A 19,609-nucleotide genomic window follows, 5' to 3' on the forward strand; every position below is an offset into this window, starting at 1 on the left:
AGGTACCACACCTCACAACCCATGTAGGTACCACACCTCACAACCCATGTAGGTACCACACCATACAACCCATGTAGGTACCACACCTCACAACCCATGTAGGTACCACACCATATAACCCATGTAGATACCACACCTCACAACCCATGTAGGTACCACACCTCACAACCCATGTAGGTACCACACCTCATAACCCATGTAGGTACCACACCTCACAACCCATGTAGGTACCACACCTCACAACCCATGTAGGTACCACACCTCACAACCCATGTAGGTACCACACCTCACAACCCATGTAGGTACCACACCTCACAACCCATGTAGGTACTACACCTCACAACCCATGTAGGTACCACACCTCACAACCCATGTAGGTACCACACCATACAACCCATGTAGGTACCACACCTCACAACCCATGTAGGTACCACACCTCACAACCCATGTAGGTACCACACCTCACAACCCATGTAGGTACCACACCATACAACCCATGTAGGTACCACACCTCACAACCCATGTAGGTACCACACCTCACAACCCATGTAGGGACCACACCTCCCAACCCATGTAGGTACCACACCATACAACCCATGTAGGTACCACACCTCACAACCCATGTAGGTACCACACCATATAACCCATGTAGATACCACACCTCACAACCCATGTAGGTACCACACCTCACAACCCATGTAGGTACCACACCTCACAACCCATGTAGGTACCACACCATACAACCCATGTAGGTACCACACCTCACAACCCATGTAGGTACCACACCTCACAACCCATGTAGGTACCACACCTCACAACCCATGTAGGTACCACACCTCACAACCCATGTAGGTACCACACCTCACAACCCATGTAGGTACCACACCTCACAACCCATGTAGGTACTACACCTCACAACCCATGTAGGTACCACACCTCACAACCCATGTAGGTACCACACCATACAACCCATGTAGGTACCACACCTCACAACCCATGTAGGTACCACACCATACAACCCATGTAGGTACTACACCTCACAACCCATGTAGGTACCACACCTCACAACCCATGTAGGTACCACACCCTACAACCCATGTAGGTACCACACCTCACAACCCATGTAGGTACCACACCTCACAACCCATGTAGGTACCACACCTCACAACCCATGTAGGTACCACACCATACAACCCATGTAGGTACCACACCTCACAACCCATGTAGGTACCACACCTCACAACCCATGTAGGGACCACACCTCCCAACCCATGTAGGTACCACACCATACAACCCATGTAGGTACCACACCTCACAACCCATGTAGGTACCACACCATATAACCCATGTAGATACCACACCTCACAACCCATGTAGGTACCACACCTCACAACCCATGTAGGTACCACACCTCACAACCCATGTAGGTACCACACCTCACAACCCATGTAGGTACCACACCTCACAACCCATGTAGGTACCACACCTCACAACCCATGTAGGTACCACACCTCACAACCCATGTAGGTACCACACCTCACAACCCATGTAGGTACCACACCTCACAACCCATGTAGGTACCACACCATACAACCCATGTAGGTACCACACCTCACAACCCATGTAGGTACCACACCTCACAACCCATGTAGGTACCACACCATACAACCCATGTAGGTACCACACCTCACAACCCATGTAGGTACCACACCTCACAACCCATGTAGGTACCACACCTCACAACCCATGTAGGTACCACACCTCACAACCCATGTAGGTACCACACCTCACAACCCATGTAGGTACCACACCTCACAACCCATGTAGGTACCACACCTCACAACCCATGTAGGTACCACACCATACAACCCATGTAGGTACCACACCTCACAACCCATGTAGGTACCACACCTCACAACCCATGTAGGTACCACACCTCACAACCCATGTAGGTACCACACCTCCCAACCCATGTAGGTACCACACCTCCCAACCCATGTAGGTACCACACCTCACAACCCATGTAGGTACCACACCTCCCAACCCATGTAGGTACCACACCTCACAACCCATGTAGGTACCACACCTCCCAACCCATGTAGGTACCACACCTCACAATCCATGTAGGTACCACGCATAGTTACCTCACAACAGCTTTACTTAGTAGACTGAGACAGAAGTGTGAAATATGTTATTGGGAATGTCTTAGAATGACATTGTTGGTTATTTTTTGTGAAATGTGGACATTAAAAAAATAGAATGTAATTTTCTGAGATTACCTGGCAGGATGCATCCAGCCTCTGGGGTTGAGGTCGGGAAGAATAGACGATTCCCAGATCACGGCATCAGACCACATAGGTAAGCAAGTTTCAGCAATGCAAGAATGTTAACACAAGAATGTTACTACACACCTCTCCATCATGATAGCTGATGTGTGGCAAGCGTTTTGACAGAAAAAAGGTTGCTTCACATTGGTGGTGGAAGAGGTGAGTTGCCCCTTGCTATGTAAAAGCACTTTAAACGCTTGAAAAGCATTATAAAAATCCAATAAATTATTATTATTAATTTATTTGAAGTCAGGAAGTTGGCTCATACACAGTATACGCATAAGTAAGCCTCTAGAATGGAGAAATGTTACCATGATGAATCGGTGACATACTGTTTATGAAAACACAGTATACTCTACTCTGTGTTAGGCCTGCATAGAGTTAGCCAGTGGGATTGAATGCATATATGTGTTGCCAGGTAACTGGGAGGCCAGGCTGGCGAGGCTGGAGCTATCTGGTTCTGTCAACGCCTGGATGGGCACGAATCAGAAATCATGGATCCAGGTTCAACACTAAACTTCCTGTTCTTCTATGAAAGATCTTTGTAGATTGAAAGGCCATCTGGTTTAGCTGCCCCTGTCTTTTGCATGGTTGGGGTCCATTCCATTTCAATTCAGTAGATTTATGTTTTCCTCAGTTCACTTCCTGAATTGACTGAATTGAAATGGACCTGGCCCCAACTCTGGTCTCCTGTTGTGTCTCCTATGTAGGTGGACCTCCAGAGACCCACTCTGCTCCATGGGATTCAGACCCAAGGTGCCAGAGCCTCTCTGGGCCTGAAGGACTACTTCATCGTGCACTTCACCCTCTCCTACAGCCTAGACCAGGAGACCTGGACTAACTACAGGGGGAACAGTACCACGCCATCCTACGTCAGTATCTTACATGTACCTTAACCATCTGTACCAGTACCTACTGGCTAGTACTGTACCCACAAAGCATGAGCTTAATTGTGTACCATACAAACCAGCAGTCAGTGAGAGCAGATAGTGAGAGCAGGTAGTGAGAGCAGGTAGTGAGAGCAGATAGTGAGAGCAGGTAGTGAGAGCAGATAGTGAGAGCAGGTAGTGAGAGCAGGTAGTGAGAGCAGGTAGTGAGAGCAGATAGTGAGAGCAGATAGTGAGAGCAGATAGTGAGAGCAGATAGTGAGAGCAGGTAGTGAGAGCAGGTAGTGAGAGCAGGTAGTGAGAGCAGATAGTGAGAGCAGATAGTGAGAGCAGGTAGTGAGAGCAGATAGTGAGAGCAGATAGTGAGAGCAGGTAGTGAGAGCAGGTAGTGAGAGCAGGTAGTGAGAGCAGGTAGTGAGAGCAGGTAGTGAGAGCAGATAGTGAGAGCAGGTAGTGAGAGCAGATAGTGAGAGCAGGTAGTGAGAGCAGGTAGTGAGAGCAGGTAGTGAGAGCAGGTAGTGAGAGCAGGTAGTGAGAGCAGATAGTGAGAGCAGGTAGTGAGAGCAGGTAGTGAGAGCAGATAGTGAGAGCAGGTAGTGAGAGCAGATAGTGAGAGCAGGTAGTGAGAGCAGGTAGTGAGAGCAGGTAGTGAGAGCAGGTAGTGAGAGCAGATAGTGAGAGCAGGTAGTGAGAGCAGGTAGTGAGAGCAGATAGTGAGAGCAGGTAGTGAGAGCAGGTAGTGAGAGCAGGTAGTGAGAGCAGATAGTGAGAGCAGGTAGTGAGAGCAGGTAGTGAGAGCAGATAGTGAGAGCAGATAGTGAGAGCAGATAGTGAGAGCAGATAGTGAGAGCAGATAGTGAGAGCAGGTAGTGAGAGCAGATAGTGAGAGCAGGTAGTGAGAGCAGATAGTGAGAGCAGGTAGTGAGAGCAGGTAGTGAGAGCAGATAGTGAGAGCAGATAGTGAGAGCAGATAGTGAGAGCAGATAGTGAGAGCAGATAGTGAGAGCAGGTAGTGAGAGCAGATAGTGAGAGCAGGTAGTGAGAGCAGGTAGTGAGAGCAGATAGTGAGAGCAGGTAGTGAGAGCAGATAGTGAGAGCAGGTAGTGAGAGCAGGTAGTGAGAGCAGATAGTGAGAGCAGGTGGTGAGAGCAGATAGTGAGAGCAGGTGCATGTATCCTTTTGTTACTGTAAATGTCATCAATGCTTAAAATATTTCTGAGTAATTCTATGCATTACTGTAAATGTCATCAATGCTTAAAATATTTCTGAGTAATTCTATGCATTACTGTGGTGTAGCTGTTCTTAGCCCCCTAAGGTTGATGTCTGCCCCCGTGCAAATATTCAATTAGCATAATACAAAAATTCCCATAAAAAGAGATATGTTTTTTTTGCAATGGATGCGTCTCAATACATCACATCCGCCTATGTCTCGGAATACACCTCTGCTGTCTTCAACCAGGATCTCAGCGATCACTGCCTCATTGCCTGCGTCCGTAATGGGTCCGCGGTCAAACGACCACCCCTCATCACTGTCAAACGCTCCCTAAAACACTTCAGCGAGCAGGCCTTCTAATCAACCTGGCCCAGGTATCCTGGAAAGATATTGACCTCATTCCGTCAGTAGAGGATGCCTGGTTATTCTTTAAATGTGCTTTCCTCACCATCTTAAATAAGCATGCCCCATTCAAAAAATGTAGAACCAGGAACAGATATAGCCCTTGGTTCACTCCAGACCTGACTGCCCTTGACCAGCACAAAAACATCCTGTGGCGTACTGCATTAGCATCGAATAGCCCCCGCGATATGCAACATTTCAGGGAAGTTAGGAACCAATATACACAGCCAGATAGGAAAGCAAAGGCTAACTTTTTCAAACTGAAATTTGCATCCTGTAGCACAAACTCCAAAAAGTTAAAGTCCACGGAGAATAAGAGCACCTCCTCCCAGCTGACCACTGCACTGAGGCCAGGAAACACTGTCACCACCGATGAATCTACCATAATCAAGAATTTCAATAAGCATTTTTCTATGGCTGGCCATGCTTTCCACCTGGCTACCCCTACCCCGGTCAACAGTTCTGCACCCCCCACAGCAACTTGCCCAAGCCTCCCCCATTTCTCCTTCACCCAAATCCAGATAGATGATGTTCGGAAAGAGCTGCAAAATCTGGACCCCTACAAATCAGCTGGGCAAGACAATCGAGACCCTCTCTTTCTAAAATTATCTGCCACAATTGTTGCAACTCCTATTACTAGCCTGTTCAACCTCTCGTTTGTATCGTCTGAGATCCCCAAAGATTGGAAAGCTGCCGCAGTCATCCCCCTCTTCAAAGGGGGAGACACTCTAGACCCAAACTGTTACATACCTATATCTATCCTACCCTGCCTTTCTAAGGCAGCCAAGTTAACAAACAGATCATCGATCATTTCCAATCCCACTGTACCTATGCAATATGGTTTCCGAGCTGGTCATGGGTGCACCTCAGCCACGCTCAAGGTCCTAAACGACATTATAACCGCCATCGATAAAAGACAATACTGTGCAGCCGTATTCATCGACCTGGCCAAGGCTTTCGACTGTCAATCATCGCTTTCTTATCGGCAGACTCAACAGCCTTGGTTTCTCAAAGGACTGCCTCGCCTGGTTCACCAGTTACTTCTCAGACAGAGTTCAGTGTGTCAAATCGGAGGGCCTGTTGTCCGGGCCTCTGGCAGTCTCTATGGGGGTGCCATATGGTTCAATTCTCAGGCCGACTCTTTTCTCTGTATACATCAATTATGTCGCTCTTGCTGCTGGTGATTCTCTGATCCACCTCTACGCAGACAACACCATTCTGTATACTTCTGGCCCTTCTTTGGACACTGTGTTAACTAACCTCCAGACGAGCTTCAATGCCATACAACACTCCTTCCGTGGCCCCCAACTGTAAGGGCTGTTGTCCTCCTCTTCCTCAGATGAGGAGAGGAGAGACGGATCAGTGGACCAATACGCAGCAGTAGGGAAATAAGCCATCTCTTTATTTGAATACGACGGCAACACGAAAACAAAACACTTACAAAATTACAAAACAAGAAAACGACGTAGACGAAACCTGAACATGAACTTACATAACTAAACGTAGAACTCACGGACAGGAACAGACTACATCAAAACGAACGAACAGCCAAACAGTCCCGTATGGTACAGACATGGACGAAACAGGAGACAATCACCCACACACAAACAGTGAGAACACCCTACCTAAATATGACTCTTAATTAGAGGAGAACGCAAAACACCTGCCTCTAATTAAGAGCCATACCAGGCAACCACAACCAACATAGAAACAGATAACATAGACTGCCCACCCAAAACACATGCCCTGACCTAAACACATACAAAAACAACATAAAACAGGTCAGGACCGTTACAGAACCCCCCCCTCAAGGTGCGAACGCCGGGCGCACCAGCACAAAGTCCAGGGGAGGGTCTGGGTGGGCAGTTGACCACGGTGGTGGCTCCGGCTCTGGACGCTGTCCCCACACCACCATAGTCACTCCCCGGGATAAGGGATAAGGGGCAGCACCGGGATAAGGGGCAGCACCGGAACAAGGGGCAGCACCGGAACAAGGGGCAGCACCGGAACAAGGGGCAGCACCGGGACAAGGAGCAGGTCCCGGCTGAGGGACTCAGGCAGATCCCGGCTGAGGGACTCTGGCAGATCCTGGCTGAGGGACTCTGGCAGATCCTGGCTGAGGGACTCTGGCAGATCCTGGCTGAGGGACTCTGGCAGATCCTGGCTGAGGGACTCTGGCAGATCCTGGCTGAGGGACTCTGGCAGATCCTGGCTGAGGGACTCTGGCAGGTCCTGGCTGAGGGACTCTGGCAGGTCCTGGCTGAGGGACTCTGGCAGGTCCTGGCTGAGGGACTCTGGCAGGTCCTGGCTGAGGGACTCTGGCAGGTCCTGGCTGAGGGACTCTGGCAGGTCCTGGCTGAGGGACTAGTGCCAGGCAACCACAAAAAAAAAAAAAAAAACATAAAACAGGTCAGGACCGTTACACCAACTACTCTTAAATGCAAGTAAAACTAAATGCATGCTCTTCAACCGATCGTAGCACCCACCCGTAGCACGCGCACCAGCAGGTATATCTCACTGGTCACCCCCAAAGCCAATTACTCCTTTGGCCGCTTTCCTTCCAGTTCTCTGCTGCCAATGACTGGAATGAACTGCAAAGGTCACTGAAGCTGGAGACTCATATCTCCCTCACTAACTTTAAGCATCATCTTTTAGAGCAGCTTACAGATCATTGCACCTGTACATAGCCCATCTGTAAATAGCCCACCCAACTACCTCATCCCCATATTGTTATTTATTTATTTCTTTGCTCCTTTGCACCACAGTATCTCTACTTGCACACTCATCTTCTGCACATATATCACTCCAGTGTTTAATTGTTAAATTGTAATTATTTTGCCAATATGGCCAATTTATCTCCCTACCTATTTACCTCCCTAATCTTACTTCATTCGCACACACTGTATATAGACTTTTCTATTGTGTTATTGACTGTATGTTGGTTTATTCCATGTGTAACTCTGTGTTGTTGTTTGTGTCGCACTGCTTTGCTTTATTTTGGCCAGGTCGCAGTTGTAAATGAGAACTTGTTCTCAACTGGCCTTCCTGCTTAAATAAAGGTGAAAAAAATAAAATGCCGTCACTTCCGCATCTGCGGTGAAAGGTGACAGAGCTAGAGCGGTGTTTGTCAGACCATGAGACATCCCGGAAATCGGTCTTCTCACAAAATCATCTGTAGCATCCGAACGGTTTGGCCTGCAAACTATTATGACCCCTATATGGAAAGATGAGACTCTCACGAACACAAATTTATTCTCTGTTTTGCTCTACGAACTCCACTCGTCTTAAGTTGGTACAGTCGATTTACCAACTTCTGTCTGTAGCGTCCGAACTGTTTGTGCTACACACTAATATGTGTGCAAAGGTGATGCCCCTCTGTGGAAAGATGAGACTCTCACGAACATGTACATGTTGGTTGTTCTGCACTAGGATGCCCACAGGCCTCACAAGACTCGTCTGAATGTCCCCAGGTACCAGTTTTTTAAAAAGATTGGAAATATATGGAGACTGTTTAATGCCAAAAATATATTAAATACCCCCCAAAAAAGTTTCCTGATATTTCTTATATCTCTCAGATGTAGGACAGACTCTTCAGAACAAACTTCATTTAGATATTTGTTGGGGGGGACTATCTGTTGTTCAATGTAGTGAATCTGTTATTCTATGCATTTGAATGGGCTAGTTCAAGGGGTCTTAAAATTCCAAATCAAATAGCTAAACGATCCTTGGTATGACCTTCTTAAAACAATTCCATATAGATTATTATAAACTGGGTGGTTCGAGCCCTGAATGCTGATTGGCTGACAGACGTGGTATATCATTCCATATACCACGTGTATGTCAAAACATGTATTTTTACTGCTCTAATTACATTGGTAACCAGTTTATAATTACAAAAAGGCACCTCGGGGGTTTGTGGTATATGGCCAATATACCACGGCTAAGGGCTGTGTCCAGGCACTCCGCGATGCGTCATGCGTAAGAACAGCCCTTAGCCGTGGTATATTGGCCATATACCACACCCCCCCGTGCCTTATTGCTTAAGTAGGCTTGGATGGGGCTTAGACTCTGATGGCTTATTAATAAGAGGGGAATCCAGTGTGAGGAATATGTGAACCCTGGGCTTGTTTATTTACATTTTGTCCTGTACTCTTAAATTGTATGTTCTGTTTCTCCCTCCTGTTAGCGCTCTTAAAGGGGGCACACACTAATTTAACATGAACACAAATACTACAATGCTACCTCTTGTACTTACTATTGACTTCTGTTTATTTCAGATATTTAACGGTAACCTGGATGGCTCAAAGGTGAAGGAGAACCATCTGTTTCCCCCAATCCTGGGGCGCTACATCAGACTGCATCCTGTCACCATCCAGAGGAACCCTGCTCTTCGCATGGAGCTGCTGGGCTGTGACCTCAACAGTGAGTCCCTGTGGCAGTTAGGAACACCTTTGTAACAGCTTGTAACAGCTCAGATTACGTTTAGTGGTGGTGTATGTTGAGAGGTATATCAGCAGGTAGTCCGTGGTTAGGGGCCAGGGGTCTGGGACCGGGGGAAGGGAGGAGGTGTAGGGACGGTCAGATCTCAGGTGCTGGTGAATAGAATCCATGAGAGAAGGAAGAAGGAAAACATGAGAAGATGCCTGCAATTTCAATCTAGGATCTTTGTGTGTGTGTGTGTGTGTGTGTGTGTGTGTGTGTGTGTGTGTGTGTGTGTGTGTGTGTGTGTGTGTGTGTGTGTGTGTGTGTGTGTGTGTGTGTGTGTGTGTGTGTGTGTGTGTGTGTGTGTGTGTGTGTGTGTGTGTGTGTCAGGCTGCTCCTTCCCCCTGGGTCTCCAGAGGAGGTCGGTCCCAGACAGCAGCTTCAGAGCCTCCTCCTTCCTGCAGACCTGGAGGCTCTCTTGGAGCCCCGCCCTTGCACGCCTCCGCCAGGACGGCAGCGCCAACGCATGGCGCCCCAAGGTACACACATTCACAACACACAACACACACACACACACACAAAGTCAAACCACACACACTTTCCTGCCATCCCCTCCCTCTGTTACTGTATTATATTATTAGTTATATACCAGATATAAGTTATATTAGCTATATTACTTTCTTCAAAAGACTAGTAGAAAGTCCATATCATAACAATGTTTTAGCAATGTGCAAATAGTTGTAGACGAATAGCATGGGAAGATAAATAAACATAAATATTGGTTGTATTTACAAGCTGCATCCCTATCTCACCCCATAGCCCTTTGGAAATAAATCTGTGTGTTTATTGCCAATTTTAAATGCACACTTTTGTTTGTGTACATGGATTTTATAATGTCATATGTTTTTGCCCGAACACCGCTTTCCATCAATTTGTATAGCAGACACTCATGTGAAATTGAGTCAAAAGCTTTTTTGAAATCAACAAAGCATGAGAATACTTGTCAATAAGGGTTTGCAGGGTGTATACGTGGTCTGTCATATGGTATTTTGGTAAGAAGACAATTTGACATTTTCTCAGGACATTGTTTTCACTGACTGAGGAAATGTTGGAGTCTGCAGCAGACTATTTTTCTGAGATTGCTGTTGACGCATATTCCTCTCTAACTAATAGGGTCATATTTGTCTCCACTTTTGTGGATTGGGGTAATCAGTCCTTGGTTCCAAATATTGGGGGAAATGCCAGAGCTGAGGATGATGTTAAAGAGTTTAAATATAATATATTCGTGGTCTGTATGTTTTATCATTTCATTTAGGATACCATCAACACCACATGACTTTTTGGGTTGGAGGGTTTGTATTTTGTTCTGTAGTTCATTCAATGTACTTTGAGAAGCCAGTGGGTTCTGGTCATCTTTAATAGCTGATTCTAAGGTTTGTAGTTGATAATGTACAGTGGCAAGAAAAAGTATGTGAACCCTTTGGAAATACCTGGATTTCTGCATAAATTGGTCATAAAATTTGATCTGATCTTCATCTAGGTCACAACAAAAGACAAACACAGTCTGCTTAAACTAATAACACACAAACAATTAAACCTGTTCATGTGTTTATTGAACACACCGTGTAAACATTCACAGTGCAGGATGGGGAAAGTATGTGAACCCTTGGATTTAATAACTGGTTGACCCTCCTTTGGCAGCAATAACAACCAAACGTTTTCTGTAGTTGCGGATCAGACCTGCACAATGGTCAGGAGGAATTTTGGACCATTCCTCTTTACAAAACTGTTTCAGTTCTGCTATCTTGAGGTCATGCCACAGCATCTCAATTGGGTTGAGGTCAGGACTCTGACTGCCAGAAGGCGTATTTTCTTCCGTTGAAGCCATTCTGTTGTTGATTTACTTCTGTGTTTTGGGTCGTTGTCCTGTTGCATCACCCAACTTCTGTTGAGCTTCAATTGGGGGACAGATAGCCTTACATTCTCCTGCAAAATGCTTTGATAAACTTGGGAATTCATTTTCCGTCGATGATAGCAAGTTGTCCAGGCCCTGAGGCAGCAATGCAGCCCCAAACCATGATGCTCCCTCCACCATACTTTACAGTTGGGATGAGGTTTTGATGTTGGTGTGCTGGTCCTTTTTTTCTCCACACATAATGTTGTGTGTTCCTTCCAAACAACTCAACTGTAGTTTCCTCTGTCCACAGAATATTTTGCCAGTACCGCTGTGGAACATCCAGGTGCACTTTTGCGAACTGCAGACGTGCAGCAATGTTTTTTTGGGACAGCAGTGGCTTCTTCCGTGGTGTCCTCCCATGAACACCATTCTTGTTTAGTGTTTTACGTAATAGAGATGTTAGCATGTTCCAGAGATTTATGTAAATATTTAGCTGACACTCTAGGATTCTTCTTAACCTCATTGAGCATTCTGCACTGTGCTCTTGCAGTCATCTTGCAGGACAGCCACACCTAGGGAGAGTAGCAACAGCATGCGACAGCTTTTAGAGACACCTTTGTAACCCTTTCTAGCTTTATGCAAGTCAACAATTCTTAATCTTAGGTCTTCTGAGATCTCTTTTGTTTGAGGCATGGTTCACATCAGGCAATGCTTCTTGAGAATAGCAAACTCAAATTTTATGAGTGTTTCATATAGGGCAAGGCAGCTCTAACCAACATCTCCAATCTCGTCTCATTGATTGGACTCCAGGTTAGCGGACTCCTGACTCCAATTATCTTTTGGAGAAGTCATTAGCCGTGGGGTTCACATACTGTACTTTTCTAACCTACACTGGGAATGTTTCAATGATGTATTCAATATAGACAAGAAAAATACAATAATTTGTGTGTTATTAGTTTAAGCACACTATGTTTGTCTATTGTTGTGACTTAGAGGAAAATGAGATCAAATTGTATGACTAATATATGCAGAAATACAGGTAATTCCAAAGGGTTCAACATACTTTTTCTTGCCACTGTATATGTTTTTTCTGTTTGCTCTTTGTTATAGAGCCGAAAATATGTGCTTTATCCATACATCCGGTTCGATTCTATGGATTCTTCAATTACATTGAGCTGATTTCTTAGGGTATTTCTGTATTGTTTTAGTGATTCACCATAGTGAAGGCGTAGGCTCAGGTTTTCTGGGTCTCTGTGTTTTTGGTTGGATAGGTTCCTTAATTCCTTTCTCGGGGTTTTGTATTCTTAATCAAACTATTTGTGATTGTTGTTCATTTTCTTAGCTTCTCTGCTTGACACTTTTTGATTTGATAGAGAAGCTGAAAGGTCAAATATACTGTTTAGGTTTTCTACTGACAAGTTTACACCTTCACTATTACAGTGAAACATTACATCCAGGAAGTTGTCTGAAAGGGATTGAATTTGTTGTTGCCCAACTGTTTTTTGGTAGGTTTCTACACTACATTCCTTCCATCTATAGTGTTTCTTTATAGTATGCAGTTTCCTCGGCTTTGATGTCTCATGATTGAGTATTTCTCTCTTCAAGTAAAGTGTGATTTTGCTGTGATCTGATAGGGATGTCAGTGAGATGACTGTGAATGCTTTGAGAGACTCTGGGTTGAGGTCTGTGATAAACTAAGGGATGAGTTGTAGGCGTACCTACCGTAGGAGTCCTCTTGAAGCCAACCATCGACTATGTACAGACCCAGCGTGCGACGGAGCTGCAAGAGTTGCGACCGATTTCTGTAGGTTGTTTTGTCATAGTTGTGTCTAGGGGGGCATATTGGGGAGGGAATGCGGTCACCTCCAGGTAGGTGTTCTGTCTCTCACTCTGTCTTTCTCGTGGCCCCTCTCCATTGTTGGGGCGGCAGGTTAGCCTAGTGGACTAGTAACCGAAAGGTTGCAAGGTCGGATCCCCGAGCTGACAAGGTAAGAATCTGTCATTCTGCCCCTGAACAAGGCAGTTAACCCGCGTTGGACTAGGCCGTCATTGAAAAAATGTATTGTCTCTCTCTCTCCTTCTTTAGCTCTCTCTCTCTCCTTCTTTAACTAATCACATTTACTGGCTTCCTCTAAAAACACTGGACAATGGTGATTTTCCAACTTATCAGACTGGTGTTACTTTTAAGGGTTGGTATGTGAGCAACACTTGTAATTGGTAGATAGAGGTCAACTGTGCCAAGTGTTCTCTGAAACTGAATAGTCAAGGATAGGTGGAGAAATAATGTAGAATCAGTGACCAATATCTATTGCAAGAGTGACCTTTTTTGAGCTTGATGTTCTTTCCCTAGAAGACACTCTAGGAATCAATCAAGAGATACAATTGCTTGTAATGGTCACATGCTGTGGTAGAAGTGTTGTAAATTAGTTTTTTCTTCTGTGTCAGTCTCTATTTTCTTCCGTCCTTTGTTTCAACTGTTTTAAATCTTGTTTTTAATACTTGTTCCTGCCAAAACCAGCATCTGGACCTAGACTCACTGCTGTGCACAGTATCTCTTAACGTTTTGCACCTGTTATAACCCACCCCCCTACCTCCCTCTCTCCTCCAGGTCAATAACCCCCATGAGTGGCTGCAGGTGGACTTCCTGGTTATAAAACGCATCACAGGGGTTGTGACTCAGGGGGCGTGGTCTATTCTGACTCAAATGATGGTGACAGAGTTCTCCGTAACCATTAGCGATGAAGGTCACTCCTGGTCCAACGTGGTTGACGAGGAATCGCAAAGAGAGAAGGTATCACACACACATCACTCATTATCTTCAGATTTATCACAGGCTACGTTTCAGTACACACACACCTTCCTTAGCATGCAGGGTCAAATGTGATTTGAAACCTCAGAGAAGTTAAGATTATTAAAGGCAAAATGTTACCAGGCAGATTTACAAAGCCTGATGTTGAAAAGAGTGCAAATAGTAACATGTTTAACTTTGAGTTTACAAACTGTGATTTATGTGAGCCAGCTCTGTTTGACTCTGCCTCCTCCTTCCTCCCAGATCTTCTTGGGGAACAGTGAGCCAGATGAGGAGATGCTGAACCTCTTTGATCCTCCTCTATTCGCCCGCTTCATACGGATCCACCCCAGAGGCTGGGTCAACGATATAGCCCTGCGCCTGGAGTTCATGGGCTGTGACACCCAGCAGCGTCTCTGAGAAACAGAGACAGGGCAGGGGGCCCCACTGTGCAGCTCCACACTCAAGCCCATCTCATCATCATCTCTTCCCTAGAGAATATTTAATGAGCATATCAGTGATGTGATGATCATGAAATAGTCATGTCTTTGATGGATGAACAGAGTAAGTGAATCTAGGTAAAAGGTTTGTTTAGCTAGGTTCACGGTCATATATGATATACTGTTGTAACTGTCTATTGATGAGCTTCAGATGAGAATGACTCTTAGGTCTGGTCACTCCACTATCAACACATTACGTCAGTTTATGAAGATTGACACTCACGGACAGTTTGTTCGTCTCATTTACAATGTATACTGCTACTAACACTATGACTTCTGACATTCCAGCTGTGATCAACCACATGTAAATAGTACAATTGAATTCTTATTTTCTGTCTGGATGGATGTATGCACAGTATACTATACAGTACTGTACATGCAATATATCATATGCACTGAGGGGAGAGGGATTTAGTTTATATTGTTAAATAAACAGAGGTCACTGTTGCCTGGTTTCAGAGGTCAGTGTTGCGACACGCACACGCACACACACGCACACACACACACACATCCATTCTCCCATTCTTTTTCTTCCTGTCCTGTTCACCATCTCCATGACAGCAAACAGTTCTCTCTTTGTTTTTGTTTTGTTCCAGCCCAGGGGGATACTGGCAGTGGCTCTGTGTTTCTCTATGATTAGGGAGGGTGGTTTCACCTTCCTTTACTTCATTCCCGTCTCTCCAGACTGTTATTCAGTCTTATCCACTTGTCACAGTCTCTCAAGCTATTTGGCAAGTGTGATTGATATGGCCATTGTTCCACTCGTAAAGAAAATGAAGAGTAACGATATAAAGATGACAATACGGTTCTTCAGAAATCTCTAATCTATACTGAACAAAAATATAAACGCAACATGGAAAGTGTTGGTCCCATAATCCATGAGCTGAAATAAAATCCTAGAAATGTTCCATATGCACAAAAAGTTTCTTTCTTTCAAATGTTGTACTCAAATTAGTTTACATCCCTGTTAGTGAGTATTTCTCCTTTTCCAAGATAATCCATCCACCTGACAGGTATGGCATGTCAAGAAGCATGATCATTACACAGGAGCACTTTGTGCTGGGGACAATAAAAGGCCACTCTAAAATGTGCAGTTTTGTCACCCAACACAATGCCACAGATATCTTAGGTTTTTAGGGAGCGTGCAATTGACATGCTGACTGCAGGAATGTCCACCAGAGCTGTTGTCAGAGAATTGAATGATCATTTCTCTACCATAAACTGCCTCCAATGTAATTTTAGAGAATTTGACAGTATGTCCAACCGGCTTCACAACCGCAGACCACGTGTAACCACGCCAGCCTAGGACCTCCGCATCTAGCTTCTTCACCTGCGGGATCGTCTGAGACCAGCCACCCAGACAGCTGATGAAACTGTGGGTTTGCACAACCGAAGGATTTCTGCACAAACTGTCAGAAACCGTCTCAGGGAAGCTCATCTGTGTGCTCGTCGTCGTCCCCAGGGTCTTGACGTGACTGCAGTTCGGCATCATAATGCTCACATTCGATGGCCACTGGCATCCTGGAGTAGTGTGCTCTTCACGGATTAATCCCGGTTTCAACGGTACCGGGCAGATGGCAGCGTGTATGGCGTCGTGTGGGCGAGCTGTTTGTGGATGTCAACGTTGTGAACAGTGCCCCAAGGTGGTGGGCGGTAAGGGTATGGGCAGGCATAAGCTACCGACAACAAACACAATTGCATTTTATCGATGGCAATTTGAATGCACATAGATACCATGACGAGATCCATTGTCATGCCATTCATCCGCTGCCATCACCACGTTTCAATATGTCGCAAGGATCTGTACACAATTCCTGGAAGCTGAAAATGTCCCAGTTCTTCCATGGCCTGCATACTCACCAGACATGTCATCCATTGAGCATGTTTGGAATGCTCTGGATTGATGTATGACAGCATGTTCCAGTTCCCGCCAATATCCAGCGACTTCGCACAGCAATTGAAGAGGAGTGGGACAACATTCCACAGGCCACAATCAACAGCCTGATCAACTCTATGAGAAGGAGATGTGTCACGCTGCATGAGACAAATGGTGGTCACCCCAGATACTGACTGGTTTTCTGAACCACGCCCCTACCTTCTTTTTAAGGTGTCTGTGACCATCAGCATATCTGTATTCCAAGTCATGTGAAATCCATAGATCAGGGCTTAATGAACTGTAACTCAGTAAAATCTTTGAAATTGTTGCGTTTATATTTTTGTTCAGTGTAGTAGAAAAACAGAGAGAGAGAAATACAGCAGTGTGAGAGAGAAAGATGTAGAGAAAGAGAGAGGAAGAGAGAGAGAGACCGCAGTGTGTGTGAGAAAGGGAGTACAGTGAGCAGTGTGTTTGTGGACACTGGGCACATAAATCTTCTCGTTATCAGCCCCTCACTGAGGAAGTTGACCACAAAGCCATGTTGTTTGGTTTGGATGGGGAGAACAAACAGACAACTCTGCTGGACAAATGTTGGCAAAAACATCCCACTGGCCACAAACTGGTTGAATTAACGTTGTTTCCACGTCCTTTCAACTGCAAAAATCTAATATGAGGACGTTGAATCAATGTGGAAAACTGATTGGATTTGAAAGTAACGGCATTTCCAATTTTTTTTCACCTAACTTTTAACCGAAATCCAATGACATGGTAACATGTTTTGTTGATTTCGCAGCGAATTATTGTTTCTTGACAACTCAACCAAATATAAATCAAAACTAGACGTTGAGCTGACGTCTGTGCCTGGTGGGATGACAGACAGACAGTAGCACAACATGTCACACTTTATCCCTGACCAAACAATAACAGAACACAATCCCTATCACAATGGGAACAGGATCATGTATATTCACCTGGTTTTTGCTCCAATAAAACCTTAATAGGTCTTAATCATACTAACGTCCTGTCCAGGGGGTGTACTTGTACATCAAGCTTCCTCACGCTACAGAAACAAGACATAGGCCCTAACTTGCCCCTATGGGCCTTTGTGGTTCGGACAAGGCTTACTTACTTTACTTAGTCATGTAAGTAATGATGACTGGACTCTCTGTTATTACTTGGCAAACCCTCCTTCCTATGGGTGTGTAAGTTAGTTTGTAACATCAATATAGATCATGTGACACCATCAAAGGAGCTCCGGGTCCTCTAGTGTCAGATTGGTGTGAGAGAAGTTTCAGAATAGGAAGGAAGTTACTAGGTGTGACTCGTACCACTGGGGACTACTATGGCAACACTGTTATCATTTCTCTTACATCTCTTCCTCCTGGAACCACAGACCCCATGTCCACACAACAACAAGGACCCTGAAGCGCACACACAAGTTTCTACTTTCGGTAATTTAAGTATTTACAGATGGTCTTTATGGTAAAGGAAGTAATGGGATTTCCATGTGACTGATTATTCTGCGTAGTCTGGTAGTAGTTTCCAAAGTACGTAAAATTAGCCAAATCCCTGAAGGTAGATTTCACAATGTGGCAAAAAAATGTATGGTTATGCAATGAGGTGGTTCAGTTGATCTGTGTGTGGTAATACTGTACTAAGGCATAGTGGGGTTATATTTTATTTCTCCATGCTCCATTACATAGTGAACATGACGTGTCAAGTTTAGCCGTTTTTGGGTTCTCCCTAGAAACAATAGGGTTTAGTTGTGTTCAGTAGGACTACTGTATGACTCACCGTGTTCTGAAGCGGAGACAGCTCCCTCTTCTGGAGACGCTGTGCTGGTGCATCAGTTAGCTACTGCTGGGTCCCTACTGGCCAACCAACCTATTCTTCCTACAAGAGCCATCTATACTGAACAAAAATATAAAACGCAACATGTAAAAAGTGTTGGTCCCATGTTTTATGAGCTGAAATAAAAGATCCTAGAAATGTTCCTTACTCACAAAAAGCTTATTTCTTTCAAATTTTGTGCACAATTTTGTTTTACGTCCGTTAGTGAGCATTTCTCCTTTGCCAAGATAATCCATCCACCTGACAGGTGTGGCATATCAAGAAGCGGATTAAACAGCATGATCATTACACAGGTGCACCTTGTGCTGTGGACAATAAAAGGCCACTAAAATGTGCAGTTTTGTCACACAACACAATGCCACAGATGTCAAGTTTTGAGCCAGAGTGCAATTGGCATGATGGCTGCAAGAATGTCCACCAGTGCTGTTGCCAGAGAATTTAATGTTAAATTATCTACCATAAACCGCCTCCAAAGTAGCAGGAACTCCATATCATGCTTCTTCACCTGTGGGATCGTCAGAGACCAGCCACCCAGAAAGCTGATAAAACTGAGGAGTATTTCTGTCTGTAATAAAGCCCTTTTGTGGGGAAAAACTCATTCTGATTGGCTCCCCAGTGGGTGGGCCTATGCCCTCCCAGGCCCACCCATGGCTGCGCCCCTGCCCAGGCATGTGAAATCCATAGATTAGGGCCTAATGAATTTATTTAAATTGACTGATTTCCTTATATGAACTGTAACTCAGTACATTAATTGAAATTGTTGCGTTTATATTTTTGTTCTGTATATATATATATAAAACCCCATTCACACACACAGGAGAAAGCAACAGAAAGTAATAAAAAAACATTTGTGCAGCATTTTGGCAACAACCCCGTTGTGTCTATTCACACAGTCCCCTGCTCCCCACCACTGTTCTACTTAAAACCCATTCACTCAAGCTATTCATCCATCCATCCATCCCAGTACAGGCCAGACTCAGACCTGCTTTGCCTGATTGTAAGCCACCAGAGAGGGGTGCAGCAGGGTAGTACAACATGCCTGGCTGCCGGTAGTTCTAAGAACTGAACAGAATTCTGTAGGTTCTTTTCTGGGGCATTCAATGGAGCGTGCTCGCTAACTCATGTTTGATTGGACGATTGGCTGCTGAGTGAGTAAAGTGGGTCAAATGGGAGAGCGGGGAGCAGAAGGAGAGAACATGTGCAATCCAATGTCACACTATGGGCCCTGGTCAAAAGTAGTGCACTATAAAGGAATAGGGTGCCATTTGGGCCACAGACAACAGCTTGACGCCTGGCTGCACTGAGCCGTGTTCATATGGAAATATATGGCAGTCAGGGGTCGGATAACATAGGCATAATTTAATTTCCCCGAGTCATACTGAGACCGAGCTAAAACAACATCACATAACACATTTATGGTATTAACTACTGTCGTACCTAACTAAA

General features: G+C 45.1%; 1 protein-coding gene across 2 annotated transcripts in view; it reads left to right on the forward strand.

The window, feature by feature from the left end:
• The window catches only part of LOC139574577 (coagulation factor VIII-like), a 29,911-nt gene extending 15,028 nt beyond the window's left edge, over positions 1 to 14,883 (forward strand). For both annotated transcript variants that reach the window (XM_071399301.1, XM_071399302.1), the window contains 7 exons: positions 2,287 to 2,358; positions 2,746 to 2,831; positions 3,038 to 3,199; positions 9,107 to 9,251; positions 9,642 to 9,790; positions 13,757 to 13,939; positions 14,201 to 14,883. In XM_071399301.1, coding sequence (XP_071255402.1) covers positions 2,287 to 2,358; positions 2,746 to 2,831; positions 3,038 to 3,199; positions 9,107 to 9,251; positions 9,642 to 9,790; positions 13,757 to 13,939; positions 14,201 to 14,356 — 953 coding nt within the window. In that variant the 3' untranslated portion in view covers positions 14,357 to 14,883. The remainder of the gene's footprint in view (positions 1 to 2,286; positions 2,359 to 2,745; positions 2,832 to 3,037; positions 3,200 to 9,106; positions 9,252 to 9,641; positions 9,791 to 13,756; positions 13,940 to 14,200) is intronic.
• Positions 14,884 to 19,609: the final 4,726 nt, after the last annotated feature.

Source organism: Salvelinus alpinus, chromosome 4, assembly GCF_045679555.1.
Source record: "Salvelinus alpinus chromosome 4, SLU_Salpinus.1, whole genome shotgun sequence".
NCBI classification, from domain to species: domain Eukaryota; kingdom Metazoa; phylum Chordata; class Actinopteri; order Salmoniformes; family Salmonidae; genus Salvelinus; species Salvelinus alpinus.